We start from the raw sequence: 14,796 nt of genomic DNA, 5'->3' as shown, positions 1-14,796 counted from the left end.
CTAGGAGCCAAAATGTATAACCACAAGCTGCTATGGAGCAATGGAGGGATTTCCTCTGCTGTTTGTGTTTTCTCAATGGTTGTCATTTCAAAAAAACTCAAAACTATTACTCAAGGCAACACGTGCAAGATAGTAGAGGACTTTTTGTATTATCTAATGCTGTCACTGCTTCTTATTGCAGACACCGTAACGTGTGAACATGGCTTCTCTCATAAAACTCTGTCCCTTCTACACCCGGGACCCCTCGGTGTTCCTGCGGGTTGCTCAACCAATGATCCTGCGCAGTGCGGAGCGTTGTCCAGTCATGGTGACCCGTGCATTGGCTACTTCTGCCACTAACCAGCAGAAGGCCAAGGACACCACACTGTCCCCTGGAGGTAAGGCATCGATCTATGACAGTACTCTTATGATTTTCTTCAGTCCATTGACTCTACTTATGCCATTGTATTGTACTTTATTAACTAAAATGTATCCATCTAAATTTATACAGTCCATGATAGATTACATCAATTTTTAATGTTTCAGTCTCTTCCGGAGCCTCCAATCGGCGAACTCTGGCACAAGCGGCTCCTCAAGCTGCTACTGCCAATGCCAAGTGTCCATTCATCGAGACAGAGATGGAGAAAGAAGACAGTTTCGTCGTCCAGAAGGCCAGTCCTGAAGTTCAGGAGGATCTAAAGGCTTTCAAGACAGGTACAAAAATTGCAAATGGAGACTTGAAGGAAGACATAAAATGAGTTATGGCTAGGACAGAAAATATGGAAATACGGTAAACTGTTCAAGATATTTCGTATGGTAAGTTACCATGCCAAGATTCCACTGAGGCATGGAGATTAGCTGGTGCCAACTAATCTCTATAGTGTCAGGTTACATCAGGAACCATTCTTGGTGCCACCATGGTGGAATGAAGGTATAATTTTATTAGATTGACTTACTTTTTTTTTTAAGGGGGGCTTGTAAATTCTGAATCTTAGATTTCATTAGGCTATGACTCCAGATCTAGATCTACAAACACTATGTCAAATTGAGATGATACTGATTAACACAACTGTACCAGAGATAGATGGACTGGTCCACCAAATAAATTTGTGATAGGCCCAGTCTTTAATGCAAAGAACCAGCAGAAGACAACACCAATTGTAACTGACTTTAGAGCCAATCATTTTCCATCGTGGTGGAATCATAAATAATCTACTTCATGTCATCAATTGTACATGTTCTTTATAGAGGGTAGACCCTTAGATTTATTTCTCCTGGTGGGGCATGTCTGACACTGATCAAAATTATTTCCCTAACTGTAAAAATCTGATAATCAGGTGATCAAAAAGGTATAGTAATTGATAAAAGCATCAATAAAATGAGCCATACTTCGACAATCATGTCAAAACTTAGTTTATTTATCTATGCAACAGATGTTCTTAGTTCTCTCCTGTATGAAGTCAAGTCAAACTTGAAGAAGAAGTTCTATGGTGACTCCCCCAAAAAAGTGAACCTTGGAACTGGGGCCCCTCTCATCCCAACTCATCTGATTAAAGAAAACATGTCAGGTATATTACTAGTGTTCTCAAAAAAGTTGTCAGTAAATCAGAGTAAGTGAGTCTTGATGACCCTTCATTTGCTCATCAGGTGGAGCTGCCTTTGGCTACGATGAGTTCTTCAACCGGAGGATTGAGGAGAAGAAACAGGACTACACGTATCGGGTGTTCAAGACTGTGAACCGTAAGGCCAATGCCTACCCGTTTGCTGAGGATTTCTCTGACCTCCAGGGAAAAAAGAAGGAAGTGTCCGTTTGGTGCAGCAATGATTACCTGGGCATGAGCAGGCACCCTCAGGTGCTTAACGCTATTTCGTAAGTACAGAAAGGCATTAGCATTTTTCCAAGAGGACTGTACACAAAAAAAAAGAGTAGTCCATTCACACTTTTGCTTGACAAGCTTGTTGACAGATGGAAATACATGTCTGTTTTCATTAGAGCAGAGGCACTTGATTATTGTATGCCGTCTTGCTGGAAAACTAGTGATTGGTTCATTATAATAATTATAATATTATGAAATCTCATTGTTTTCTCACCAGGGAGACTCTTAAGGAGCACGGAGCTGGAGCAGGTGGAACTAGGAACATTTCTGGCACCAGCAAATACCATGTAGACCTGGAATGTGAATTAGCGGATCTGCACCACAAGGACGCAGCGCTGCTCTTCTCCTCCTGCTTTGTAGCCAATGACTCCACTCTGTTCACTTTGGCAAAGATGTTACCAGGTTGGTTAAGTGCGTCTGAAAACTTCACAACTATGAATGTTCCCTAGTCATCATATTATTGCTCAAGAGAAGGTAGTCCTTGCTGTGTGGCCAAAGGAAAGATTTTGGGGCAGTAATGTCTTATTTACAGCAATTTTCAAAATTAAAAATAGTAAACCCCAGTATGGTTAATTTACTATCTTATTGTTAGTAAGAAGTCATTAAAATAGAAACAGAGGAAAATGAAGAAGAATTGAGTAAAAAGCAGTCGGTAAGATAGAAGAAGGCAGATGAGAGAAGAGATGACAACAGAAGGGAGATGATAGAGAAAGGAGAAAACCAAAGATAAGGGATGTGTGGAAGAGAGGAGAACCAGGGGACAAGAAAGGGAAAAGAGGGAAGAAGTACTGAGGGAAGAGTAGATGGTAAGAGAAAAGGGAAACTGGAGAAGAGACAAGGAGAGAAGAGGAGAAGGGATGTGTGGAAAACCAGAGGGTAAGAAAGGGAAAAGAGGGAAGAATTGAGGGAAGAGTACATGGTAAGAGAGAATGCAGACAGGAGACGAGACCAGGAGAGAAGAGGAGAAGGGATGTGTGAAGAAGAGAGGAGAACCAGAGGATAAGAAAGGGAAAAGAAGGAAGAAGAATTGAGGGAAGAGTAGATAGAGAGAATGCAGATGAGAGATGAGACCAGGAGAGAAGAGGAGAAGATGTGTGGAGAACCAGAGGGTAAGAAAGGGAAAAGAGGGAAGAAGAATTGAGGGAAGAGTAGATGTTAAGAGAAAAGGGAAACTGGAGAAGAGACAAGGAGAGAAGAGGAGAAGGGATGTGTAGAGAAGAGGAGAGCAGAAGATAAGAAGATGAGAAGAGGGAGGAAGGATGAAGGGAATAGCAGAGAGTAAGAGAGGATAAATCAGATGAGAGAAGAGGAGAAGGGATGTGTGGAGAAGAGTGGAGAGCAGAAGACACAAAGGTGAGAAGAGGGAAGAAGGATGAAGGGAAGAGTAGAGAGTAAGAGAGGATAATTTAGATGAGAGAAGAGGAGAAGGGATGTGTGGAGAAGAGTGGAGAACCAAAGGATAAGAAAGGGAAAAGAGGAAAGAATAATTGAGTGAAGAGTAGATAGTAAGAGAAAAGAGAGACTAGAGAAGAGACAAGGAGAGAAGAGAAGAAGGGATGTGTGGAGAAGAGTGGAGAGCAGAGGATAAGATGGGGAAAAGAGGGAAGAAGTATGAAGGGAAGAGTAGAGAGTAATAGAGGACAAGTCAGATGAGAGAAGAGAAGAGGAGAAGGGATGTGTGGAGAAGAGTGGAGAGCAGAAGATAAGAAGGGGAGAAGAGGGAAGAAGGATTGAGGGAAGAGTAGAGAGTAAGAGAGGATTAGTCAGAAGAGAGAAGAGAAGAGGAGATGGAATGTTTGGAGAGCAGAAGATAAGGGGAGAAGATTGAAGAAGGATTGAGGGAAGAGTAGAGTGTAAGAGAGGATAAGCTAGATGAGAGAATAAAGGACAGCAGAAGGGAGAGGGGGTGAAAGGATGTGTGGATAAGAAAGGAGAACAGAGGATAAGTAGGGGAGAAGAGGGAAAAAGATTGAGGGAAGAGTAGAGAGTAGCAGAGGAGAAGGCTAACAAGAAAAAAGACAACAGCAGAAGGAGGAGAGAGGAGAGAAGAGGAGAAAGGATGTGTAGATAAAAAAGGAGAGCAAATGATGAGAAGTGGAGGCGAGGGAAGAAGAGGGATGAAGAGTTAAATAAGGAGTGAAGAAGAGAAATGGGAGAACAAGAGAGAAAAAAAGAAGAGAATGGAAGGAAGAAAACAATGGGAGGTAGATGAAAGGACAATGGAGAGGATATGGAGGATATGGGAAAAAGTGCATGAGGAAAGGAGAAGATAAATGAAATGAGGTAAAGGGCGAATGTAAAGTCAGGGGAGAGAAGAGAAAAGCGAAGAAGAGGGTTGTAGAGCAGAAGGGAATATAGGAGAGTGGGGAGGAAGAGAGAAGAATGGAAGGGAAAAGGGGAGTAAAAGAGGGAAGAAGAGAAAAAGAGAATGGAAAGGAGAAGAAAAGGGAAGGAAGAGAGATTGAGGAGTGAAGAGGGTCTGCCATTACCTTCAGAAAATTATAAGGCAGAAGTCCCACGCAGCAGTTCACTAGTGCAGATCTGAAATGATGTGACTGCTCCATAAAAGTCACAGGGCCTTCCACTGTATCATTAGATATTAGTTCCAAATTGCTTCCTCATTGTTAATAGCTAAACAAATCTGCAGAAATAGAGCAGCCATTACCAGTAAGTCAGCCATTTGTAATTCATTTCTAACAATACAGCCGGAGGACACTGCAACCTGTATGAAGCAGCCACATATTAGATGCGTGTGAGGCGCACGTCCACCTCTGCATAGAACCCCAGCCTCCAGGTGCTTCTGCTCACCCCAAACACAGGTGCAGTTGAAGGCTGCCCATATAATGTTAGTAATATATTCTATAAAGCCGCTAATATAATCCTGGAGCAATAACCAAATTCAGGTTACAGCACAAGAAGAAAGGAGACGACCGGCTATTAGTTTTTTTTTTGGGGGGGGGGTTTGTCCTTTTCCATTTTTGAGATTGTACTTCAAAAATTGTATTTGTCTTTCTTTTCAGGCTGTGAGATTTATTCTGATGCTGGAAACCATGCTTCTATGATTCAGGGCATCCGAAACAGTGGGGTGGCAAAATACGTCTTCCGCCATAATGACCCCGCGCATCTTGAAGAACTGCTCCGTAAATCTGACCCTAAAACACCCAAGATTGTCGCCTTTGAGACTGTCCACTCTATGGATGGTACGTTCTCCAACACAGCTGAATGGTCGTACCATGACAAGTTACGTTTTCTATGTCAGTTCCTGACTATTGCGAAAAATCTCTGCTTGCCGCCAGTGAATAATAATAATAATCTTTATTTTTATATAGCGCTAACATATTCCACAGCGCTTTACAGTTTTGCACACATTATCATAGAAACATATTTCTCATTTCTCAGGTATATCACTTATCCTGTGAACAAGAGATAATCATGAATTCCAGGAAATCCCTTTTAATTATTGCAATATCACAAAAGAGCAATATGGTCATATTTCTGCACCTCAACTACAGCAGCAGATCCCACACCACCGCTGGTCAGACCACCCAAAATAACATCATCAGATTTCTTTATGATGCCGTTAATCACTCTGTCGGACCAGGATTCGTAATAATCTATTTATTGTTCAACCATCATTTCTTACATGATTTACAGGAGCGATCTGCCCCCTAGAGGAGATGTGTGATGTAGCTCACAAATATGGCGCCTTGACATTTGTGGATGAAGTGCACGCGGTGGGGCTTTATGGGGTGCGGGGTGCAGGAGTAGGAGAAAGAGACGGCGTCATGCACAAGATGGACATCATCTCAGGAACATTGGGTAAGTTAAAAGATAATTCCTAAAGTATAAACTTACTGATTGCTGTGGGCCTGAACGCTGGGACCCCAAATGATCCTGAGATTGGGGCCCCAAAACCACGCTCTGAATCGCCCAGTCGTGAATGGAGTGGAGGTGCGCTAGCTCCATGTCTTTGCCATTCATTGTCTATAGGACTGTGGGAAATAGACTTTTCTCCAGCAGTCCCATAGATAACAAATAGATACAATTGCTTACAGTACTATTCCATACAGCTTATATACAGTCATATGTAAAAGTTTGGGCACCCCTATTAATGTTAACCTTTTTTCTTTATAACAAATTTGTTTTTTGCAACAGCTATTTCAGTTTCATATATCTAATAACTGATGGACTCACTTATATTTCTGGATTCAGATGAGGTTTATGGTACCTACAGAAAATGTGCAATCTGCATTTTAACAAAATTTGACCGGTGCAAAAGTATGGGCACCCTTATCATTTTCTTGATTTGAACACTCCTAACTACTTTTTACTGACTTCCTGAAGCACTAAATTGGTTTTGTAACCTCATTGAGCTTTGAACTTCATAGCCAGGTGTATCAAATCATGAGAAAAGGTATTTAAGGTGGCCACTTGCAAGTAGTTCTCCTATTTGATTCTTCTATGAAGAGTGGCATCATGGGCTCCTCAAAACAACTCTCAAATGATCTGAAAACAAAGATTATTCAACATAGCTTTTCAGGGGAAGGATACAAAAAGTTGTCTCAGAGATTTAACCTGTCAGTTTCCACTGTGAGGAACATGGTAAGGAAATGGAAGAACACAGGTACAGTTCTTGTTAAGCCCAGAAGTGGCAGGCCAAGAAAAATATCAGAAAGGTAGAGAAGAAGAATGGTGAGAACAGTCAAGGACAATCCACAGACCACCTCCAAAGACCTGCAGCCTCATCTTGCTGCAGATGGTGTCACTGTGCATCGGTCAACAATACAGCGCACTTTGCACAAGGAGAAGCTGTATGGGAGAGATGCGAAAGAAGCCGTTTCTGCAAGCACGCCACAAACAGAGTCGCCTGAGGTCTGCAAAAGCACATTTGGACAAGCCAGTTACATTTTGGAAGAAGGTCCTGTGGACTGATGAAACAAAGATTGAGTTGTTTGGTCATACAAAAAGGCGTTATGCATGGAGGCTAAAAAACACAGCATTCCAAGAAAAACACTTGCTACCCACAGTAAAATTTGGTGGAGTTTCCATCATGCTTTGGGGCTGTGTGGCCAATGCCGGCACCGGGAATCTTGTTAAAGTTGAGGGTCGCATGGATTCAACTCAGCATCAGCAGATTCTTGACAATAATGTGCAAGAATCAGTGACGAAGTTGAAGTTACGCAGGGGATGGATATTTCAGCAAGACAATGATCCAAAACACCGCTCCAAATCTACTCAGGCATTCATGCAGAGGAACAATTACAATGTTCTGGAATGGCCATCCCAGTCCCCAGACCTGAATATCATTGAACATCTGTGGGATGATTTGAAGCGGACTGTCCATGCTCGGCGACCATCAAACTTAACTGAACTGGAATTGTTTTGTAAACAGGAATGGTCACAAATACCTTCATCCAGGATCCAGGAACTCATTAATAGCTACAGGAAGCGACTAGAGGCTGTTATTTTTGCAAAAGGAGGATCTACGAAATATTAATGTCACTTTTATGTTGAGGTGCCCATACTTTTGCACCGGTCAAATTTTGTTAAAATGCAGATTGCACATTTTCTGTTAGTACAATAAACCTCATTTGAATCCAGAAATATAACATCAGTTATTAGATATATGAAACTGAAATAGCTGTTGCAAAAACCAAAATTGTTATAAAGAAAAAAGGTTAACATTAATAGGGGTGCCCAAACTTTTACATATGACTGTATCAATTTGACACTAGTTGCAACCACTAACCCTCTACTCTTCCTCCTCCAGGGAAAGCATTTGGCTGTGTCGGTGGCTATGTGGCTAGCACAGCTGCCCTCATAGATACAGTGCGCTCATATGCTGCCGGATTCATTTTTACCACCTCTCTACCCCCAATGGTGCTAGCTGGAGCTGTGGAATCTGTGCGCGTCCTGAAAAGTGAGGAGGGACAAGCTCTCCGTCGTGCCCACCAACGCAATGTCAAGCACATGCGGCAACTGCTCATGGATGCTGGGCTGCCTGTCATCAACTGCCCCAGCCACATCATCCCCATAAGGGTAAGAAGGGTCCCTCCAGGTACAGCTCTGTATGTCACTATCATACAGGGATCCGTAGATGGATAACTCATTCTGCTCCACACCAGGTTGGAAATGCCGCAGTGAACACCAGGATCTGTGACACCCTTCTGTCAGAGTACAACATTTACGTCCAGGCCATTAATTACCCAACCGTTCCCCGAGGAGAAGAATTGTTGAGGCTGGCTCCCTCCCCGCACCACACTCCTGACATGATGACGTATTTTGTGGGTAAGCAAATAGTCACCAACAGGATTGCAAAATCAGACTACACAGTTTGTTTGTAGTCTGTAACCATGGAAACTTATAAGTCTGCAGCTGTATAGTATACACAAAATGGTAGTTGTTGTTTTTTTTTTTTTTTAAATCAAGGCTATTTGTGCTCACACTGTTTAACCCTTTAAGGACCCAGACACTTTTAGTTTTTGCATCTTCATTTTTCCCTCCCCTTGTTCGGAAACTTTTAGAAAAATAAAAGTGTTTGTGTCTACATTTTCTGAGAACCAGAACGTTTGTATTTTTCCTTGATGAAACGAGGGGTTGGGTTTTGTTTTTGCATACTGAGCTGAAGATTTTACTGATACCATTTTTGGGGTATCAAAGAACAAATGGCGTGCTTAAAAACGGAACTTGTGTGGCCACACAGGCAATCAAATGTAAAAAAAAGGATTCTTGTTCCAGCTTCTTAAAATCCAAAATGTATTAGAAGATCTTTAAAGTTTGATTGCAGAAAAAAGGTTCACGCGGCAATGCGTTTCAGACACTCACAGGTGTCCTTTATCAATGCTAAACATAGTAGGCCCTATGGGATATTTATCCATTAGTACAACCAATGAGAACCCGACTTCATGTCACATGATTAAATAGGAACATCCATAAAAACAAATAAAGCCTACAACCCACGAAAAAACATGAATAAAATACAATATATGCACAACCATTTGAACATCAAAGTCCAACACATTTAGTAGTGAAACATTACTTCCTTGCGGGCATTTAAACCCCTGTTCCTGAGCCTTTACCATAAATCCCTTACAACCATATGACATAAATGTATGCTATTTGTACATTGATGGGTTATTGTTGTGCTGTCCAAATATCATCTGTGACAAAAGACCCTATAAACAGTAGATGTTAGTCCTGCAATAACCCCGATGTGCAAGGTGGCCTAAACTTTTTTGTTAATTTTCTACAGAGCGTCTCGTTGAAACTTGGAAGGAAGCCGGGATGCCACTGCAGTCACCATCTGCTGCCGAGTGCAACTTCTGCCACCGCCCCCTACACTTTGACCTGATGAGCGAGTGGGAACGTACATACTTTGGAAACATGGAGCCAAAATACATCACTATGTACGCATAAGCCTGCATGGAGAGTCTCTACACACCGGTACTAGCAGTCCGACCACAAAACTGCCCCCTACCTATGTATTCAGCCCTATTGGCTAATCACAAAATATTCAAATCTAAGATACTCAGCTGACTGACATGGCTATACTGTTGCTGCAACAGAAAATGTTAAGTGGCTTAAAGGGGACCTGTCACTTGCCATAAATATGTTTTTGTTCTTTACCTGGTGCAAATGCCGCTGTTCTCCTGAATCTGGAGCTGTTTTTCTTTTGTTCCTCCGCCTCTCCATTCCTGAGATATGGCCTCCTCTTTTCCTTATGGGTAGCACGGTGTCTCAGTGGATAGTACTGCAGCCTTGCAGCGCTGGAGTCCTGGGTTTGAATCCCACCAAGGACAACATCTGCAAGGAGTTTGTATGTTCTCCCCGTGTTTGTGTGGGTTTCCTCCGGGTACTCCGGTTTCCTCCCAAACTCCAAAGACATACTGATAGGGAATTGTGAGCCCCATCGGGGACAGTGATGATAATGTGCGCAAACTGTAAAGCGCTGCGGAATATGTTAGCGCTATATAAAGATTATTATTATGTAAATCTACTCTTGTTGGCTACATGGGCGTGGTTATCAACTATTCTCTGTGGGCGTTTTCCTGAGTGTCATGCCCACTTTACATGCATGGAAGAAGGGGCCACATTTCAAGAATGGAGAGTCGCAGGAACAAAAGAAAAACAACTCCAGATTCAGGAGAACAGCGGGATTCACATCAGGTTAAAAAATAAACATTTATAGCAAGTGAAAGATCCCCTTTAACACTTAATGGACTAGTTTAGTCTTACATAACTGCTACTTTTTTTTTTACACTCTATCACGACAAATACAAAAATAGTAATAGTAATATATTTGCATATAGTACAGTTGATTTATCAAAGCTCTATATTGCCCTTTGCAACCAATCACAGTGCAGCTTTCATTTTTACCAGCACAGTATACAAATTGAAAGTTGAGCTCTGATTGGTTACTATGGGCAATAGAGAAACAGTTTGTTTTTGACAGTTTTGATAAAAAATTTTTTTTTAATACGAATCAACTGCTTATAATAGATGGATCGCCATGTCTGGGTTGCTGGTGTGTTTGAGATGTTCACATGTCAACTGACAATAAAGTGTTCTGCAACATTATTGTGCTTGTATGTAATACAGGATTATTTAAAGGGAAACCCCTCTTATAAGTTATATCATTATAACATCCGTAGTGAAAAGGAACCCATAAGCAAGAATGTGCTGCCCTATCTTTGAGGGATTTGGAGTCACATGATCTTTTTATTCTGTGACCAGAACCCCAAGAGCAAACTAAACCCATCCATTACTATTTAACACTATATGGTGATATTATTGGTATTATTTTGGAACTGATGACAGTAATATGTGTGCTCTTTAAGGGATTATAATTTGGACCCATAAAATGTGAATATTAGATGTCGGTATTATGTGAACTTTATGTTTACTAGTATTTTTCTGAGTAGTAAATAGAGGAATTATATGGACTGTATATTTAGTATTATTTTCTTGGCATTAAATGGTGCTATTTCCTGAGCTGTATATTTAGTAGTATTGTCAAGGCACTAAGTGGCAGTATTTTGTGTGCTGTATATTAGCAGTATGTTCTTCACACTGATTACAATGAAATGTGTGCTCTTCACGGGAGTATTATTACCGTAGTATAAAATGTGGGCACTAATTGGCAATATTATGTTGGCTGTATATTTAGTAGGAGTTTTTTTTATCACAAAATGGCAGCATTATGTGAGCTGTATGTTTACTAGTATTGTTTTGATTTACTATTTATAGCTGGTTGTTTTTTGCGGGATGAGTTGATGTTTTTATTGGTACCATTTTCGGGCACATGACACTTTTTGATCACTTTTTATTCCGGTTTTTGGGAGGCAGAATGAACAAAAATCATCAATTCATGAATTTCTTTTGGGGGCCTTTATGCCATTCAGCGTGTGGTAAAATTGATAAAGCAGTTTTATTCTTTGGGTTAGTACGATTACAGCGACATCTCATTTATATCTTTTTTTATGTTTTGGCGCTTTTATACAATAAAAACTATTTTATATAAAAAATTATTATTTTTGCATCGCTTTATTCTGAGAACTATAACTTTTTTATTTTTCCGGTGATGTAGCTATATGGCAGCTTGCTTTTTTGCAGGACAAGATGACGTTTTCAGCGGTACCACGTTTATTTATATCCGTCTTTTTGATTGCTTGTTGTTCCACTTTTTGTTCGGCGGTATGATGATAAAGCATTGTTTTTTTGCCTTGTTTTTTTATGGTGCTCACTAAAGGGGTTAACTAGTGGGAAGTTTTATAGGTCGGGTCTTTACAGACTCGGCGATACTAAATATGTGTACTTTTATTGTTTAGATTTTTTTTATTTAAATATTTATTTATTGCTGGAATAAATATAGATTTTTTAATTATTATTTTTTAAAATATGTTTACAATTATTTAATTTTTTTTTTATTTAATTCTTACTTTTACAGCTTGTCTCACTATGAGACACTCATTTTGGGTCGCCCTCCCAGGGCTGTGGGGTACCGGGACGGTCTCTCAGAGGGGAATGTCACAGCAGCAGTGACCCGGTCCGTGGCCCTGGGCGCCCATGTAAAAGGGGTTGAGTGGTGGAAATAAAGTTTATGAGTGGATGATTTGTGACGCCACCTGTGGTGTTCGGCAAGGGAGGTGTTAAGCCGACGCTGCAGACAGATCCTCTGGGACAGATGGTGTAGTGCAGCAATGATGTTGTAACCCTCCACAAGCAGGGCTGTAGTCCCAGGGCAGTGAGGATAGGTGTTTAGGAAGAGGGTGCAGTGTTTGGCACAGAGATGTAGCAGTGCTGAAGAGGTTGCAGGAAGGAGGCAAGGACACAACAGGGTGCAGTTTCTTTACCTTTGCTTGGCAAATGCAGTCCAGGGTCCAGATTAAAGATGGCACAGGAGCTGATTAGCCTGGAAGCAACTTAGGTATCTCTGTATCAGATGGGTTGTGTAGTCTCCTCTCTAGCGCTTACTTGAGGTACATGCAGTACTGTGTTACACTGACGTTCCTCCTTCTTCCCTTTTGGATCTACCTCGTATGGCAGACAGCTGTAGCCTTCTATCTCCTTTGGCTCACACGTCGCTGTTGTGCCTCCGACTCTTAGATGGGAATAGAGCATTTACAGCTTCCTATTCCTCTGGTTTCTGTTGCAGGACTGTCAGTATCCATACAACCTTGGAGACCAGGCTCCAGATCATGTGCTGTCACTAGAAGTGAGCTCTCTACTTTCTGCTCAACTTCCAACTTCTCCCTTCACGTCTACACATGTTGCCCTCCTCACACGAACTAACTACTTTTTCCCCTTCCTGGCCCCCAGAGAGCAGCTCTTCCCCCAGTTTTGGTTCAGAGCTCCCTCTGCTGGCCTGGAGTGGGAACTGTGTTGTGTGTATGGATTAACTGCTAGAGAGACCCTTCATTGCTTCCAGGCATGACATCACACTCCCTAGGAGGAAGGTAATGCCACTGTGGCGACCATACTCCTGGGGGCACCACACTCCCCCCTAGTGCAATTCAGTACTCCTGGACTGAAGAGAGAAAAACAAGTAAAACATATAAACAATTAAACAATTATAAATGTGCAATATTTAAGAAAAAATATGAAAAATACAAAAACCACAGCTCAAAAAGAGTCCTATGACGATTAGTCCATGCGTCATTGTCCATGGTGCAATTCCTTGGCAAGTTGGCAACTATATACAAGATAGTTTTGGCCACACATAGTCCTATGGCCCAGTTGTCCATTGAAACAAAAATAAGATTGTTCAAAAATGGTTCTTACAGAGTCTCTGTAGGCACAAAACTTAAAACGTTATATATTTACAGGTTAGCACTTACATTATTTATTTAGATACGAAACCTGAGGGGTGGTATACCTTGGGTACTACAGACAGACCTGCGTAGCACTGGTGTGGTTGGGGACCTCACTGATTGCGTGGTGCTAACTACTGGTGTAGTGTGTGTTGTACTGGATACACTACTGGTGGTTCTGCGTAACACAGGGATACTAGACTTCCTAGGACCACTTCTATTCACTGTAGGTAAACTAGGTAGTAGCTGTCTGCGAACTCTTAGACTCACTAAGGGCATGACAGATTCACCACTGGCAGGGAGAGGATTCTCTAGCTCCACTACTGGTGTGGCATCTGCTACCTGAACTTCCTGATTTTCAGAGTTCTCTTGAGTCACTTCTTGTACTACCAGTTGGGGAAAGGTCAAAACTGGCATCACTATGGCATTATTTGCTCTAGTCCAATTTACAGGGAATTCTCCAAGTACAGTGCTGACCTTTTCTTCTTCTTCTATGGGTTCCATTCTTTCTTTTAACTGGTCAGGGCACAATTTCAAATGATTCCTTGATACTGCTGCTGAGGTTTCTCCCCCATCCTTACTGATAAGGCACACCTTGGTGTTATCGAAGTTTGATGGTAAGATGGTGTAGGGTTCAGCTTCCCATTGGTCATCTAATTTATGCATCCTCCTCTTCCTTTTTAGGACTTGTTCTCCTGGTAACAAGGGAACTGCAGGTGCATGGTGATTGTAGTGCCTTTCTTGTTTTTGTCTTGCCTGAGCTAGACTCTTTTCTACACACTCATGTACTCTTCGATACTGTTGCTGCCACTCTGTGTCCAAGTCATCATCTGGTGACGTCACCTCAGGTGTAAGGACTCCCATATCCAAATCAATAGGCAGCTTACCAGGCCTTGCTCTCATTAGGTAGGCTGGAGTGCAGTTGGTGGAATTCACAGGAATGTGGTTGTAGAGGTCTACCAGATCTGGCAACTTTTCTGGCCACAGATTCCTCTCTTCCAAAGGCAAGGTCTTCAGTAGGTCGATCACCACCTGGTTCATCTTTTCACACATGCCATTGGTCTGTGGATGGCACGGTGTTGTCCTGATCTTCTTGCAACCGTACAAGTTACAGAATTCCTGGAACACTTCCGCCTCAAAGGCTGGACCTTGATCTGTAAGCACTCGCTCGGGGTATCCGTTGTAGTGAAACCTCCACCAGGGGGAGCTGGTGAGGGAAGAGAGGTTATACACTAAGAGCAGCAACCCTGAGCAACAGCACAGGTGCCACAGGTAACGAGAGAGAATAGTCAGACGAACCGAGTCAGAAACTAACAGGAGCAGACGTACCAGAAGGAGCAGCAATACACGTAGTCAAAATACCAAAGCCGAGAGTCAGAAAGCCAGAACATGAGCACAGGGTCCAAAACGTGAGACGAAATACGTGGTCGGGGTACAAGCCAGGGAGTCAGATGCCAGAGAGGGAACGTAACAGCAGAAAAGAATACCAAGAGACGGGGTCAGAAATCAGTCCGGGTCATACACGTGAATATCAGTCCAAGGCAGGAGGATCACCAGGGTACAAGGGTCAGCGGCTCTAAACTGCAAGCTTGAGCTATCACTAACACTGGTCAGCAGGCTGTGAGGGATTG

At 42.1% G+C, this 14,796-nt stretch overlaps 1 protein-coding gene across 2 annotated transcripts in view; it reads left to right on the top strand.

Moving 5' to 3' along the window:
- The window catches only part of LOC141101665 (5-aminolevulinate synthase, erythroid-specific, mitochondrial-like), a 58,923-nt gene extending 48,934 nt beyond the window's left edge, over positions 1–9,989 (top strand). For both annotated transcript variants that reach the window (XM_073590897.1, XM_073590896.1), the window contains 10 exons: positions 182–377; positions 526–693; positions 1,413–1,547; positions 1,627–1,849; positions 2,074–2,258; positions 4,877–5,056; positions 5,511–5,675; positions 7,627–7,895; positions 7,982–8,144; positions 9,109–9,989. In XM_073590897.1, coding sequence (XP_073446998.1) covers positions 200–377; positions 526–693; positions 1,413–1,547; positions 1,627–1,849; positions 2,074–2,258; positions 4,877–5,056; positions 5,511–5,675; positions 7,627–7,895; positions 7,982–8,144; positions 9,109–9,272 — 1,830 coding nt within the window. In that variant the 5' untranslated portion in view covers positions 182–199 and the 3' untranslated portion in view covers positions 9,273–9,989. The remainder of the gene's footprint in view (positions 1–181; positions 378–525; positions 694–1,412; positions 1,548–1,626; positions 1,850–2,073; positions 2,259–4,876; positions 5,057–5,510; positions 5,676–7,626; positions 7,896–7,981; positions 8,145–9,108) is intronic.
- Positions 9,990–14,796: the final 4,807 nt, after the last annotated feature.

The sequence above is a fragment of the Dendrobates tinctorius genome, unplaced genomic scaffold (genome assembly GCF_039654945.1).
Source record: "Dendrobates tinctorius isolate UK_male_01 unplaced genomic scaffold, ASM3965494v1 ptg000120l, whole genome shotgun sequence".
Classification (NCBI taxonomy): domain Eukaryota; kingdom Metazoa; phylum Chordata; class Amphibia; order Anura; family Dendrobatidae; genus Dendrobates; species Dendrobates tinctorius.
The sequence above is the reverse complement of the archived record's forward strand: the minus strand, read 5'-3'. Positions and strand labels throughout refer to the sequence as shown.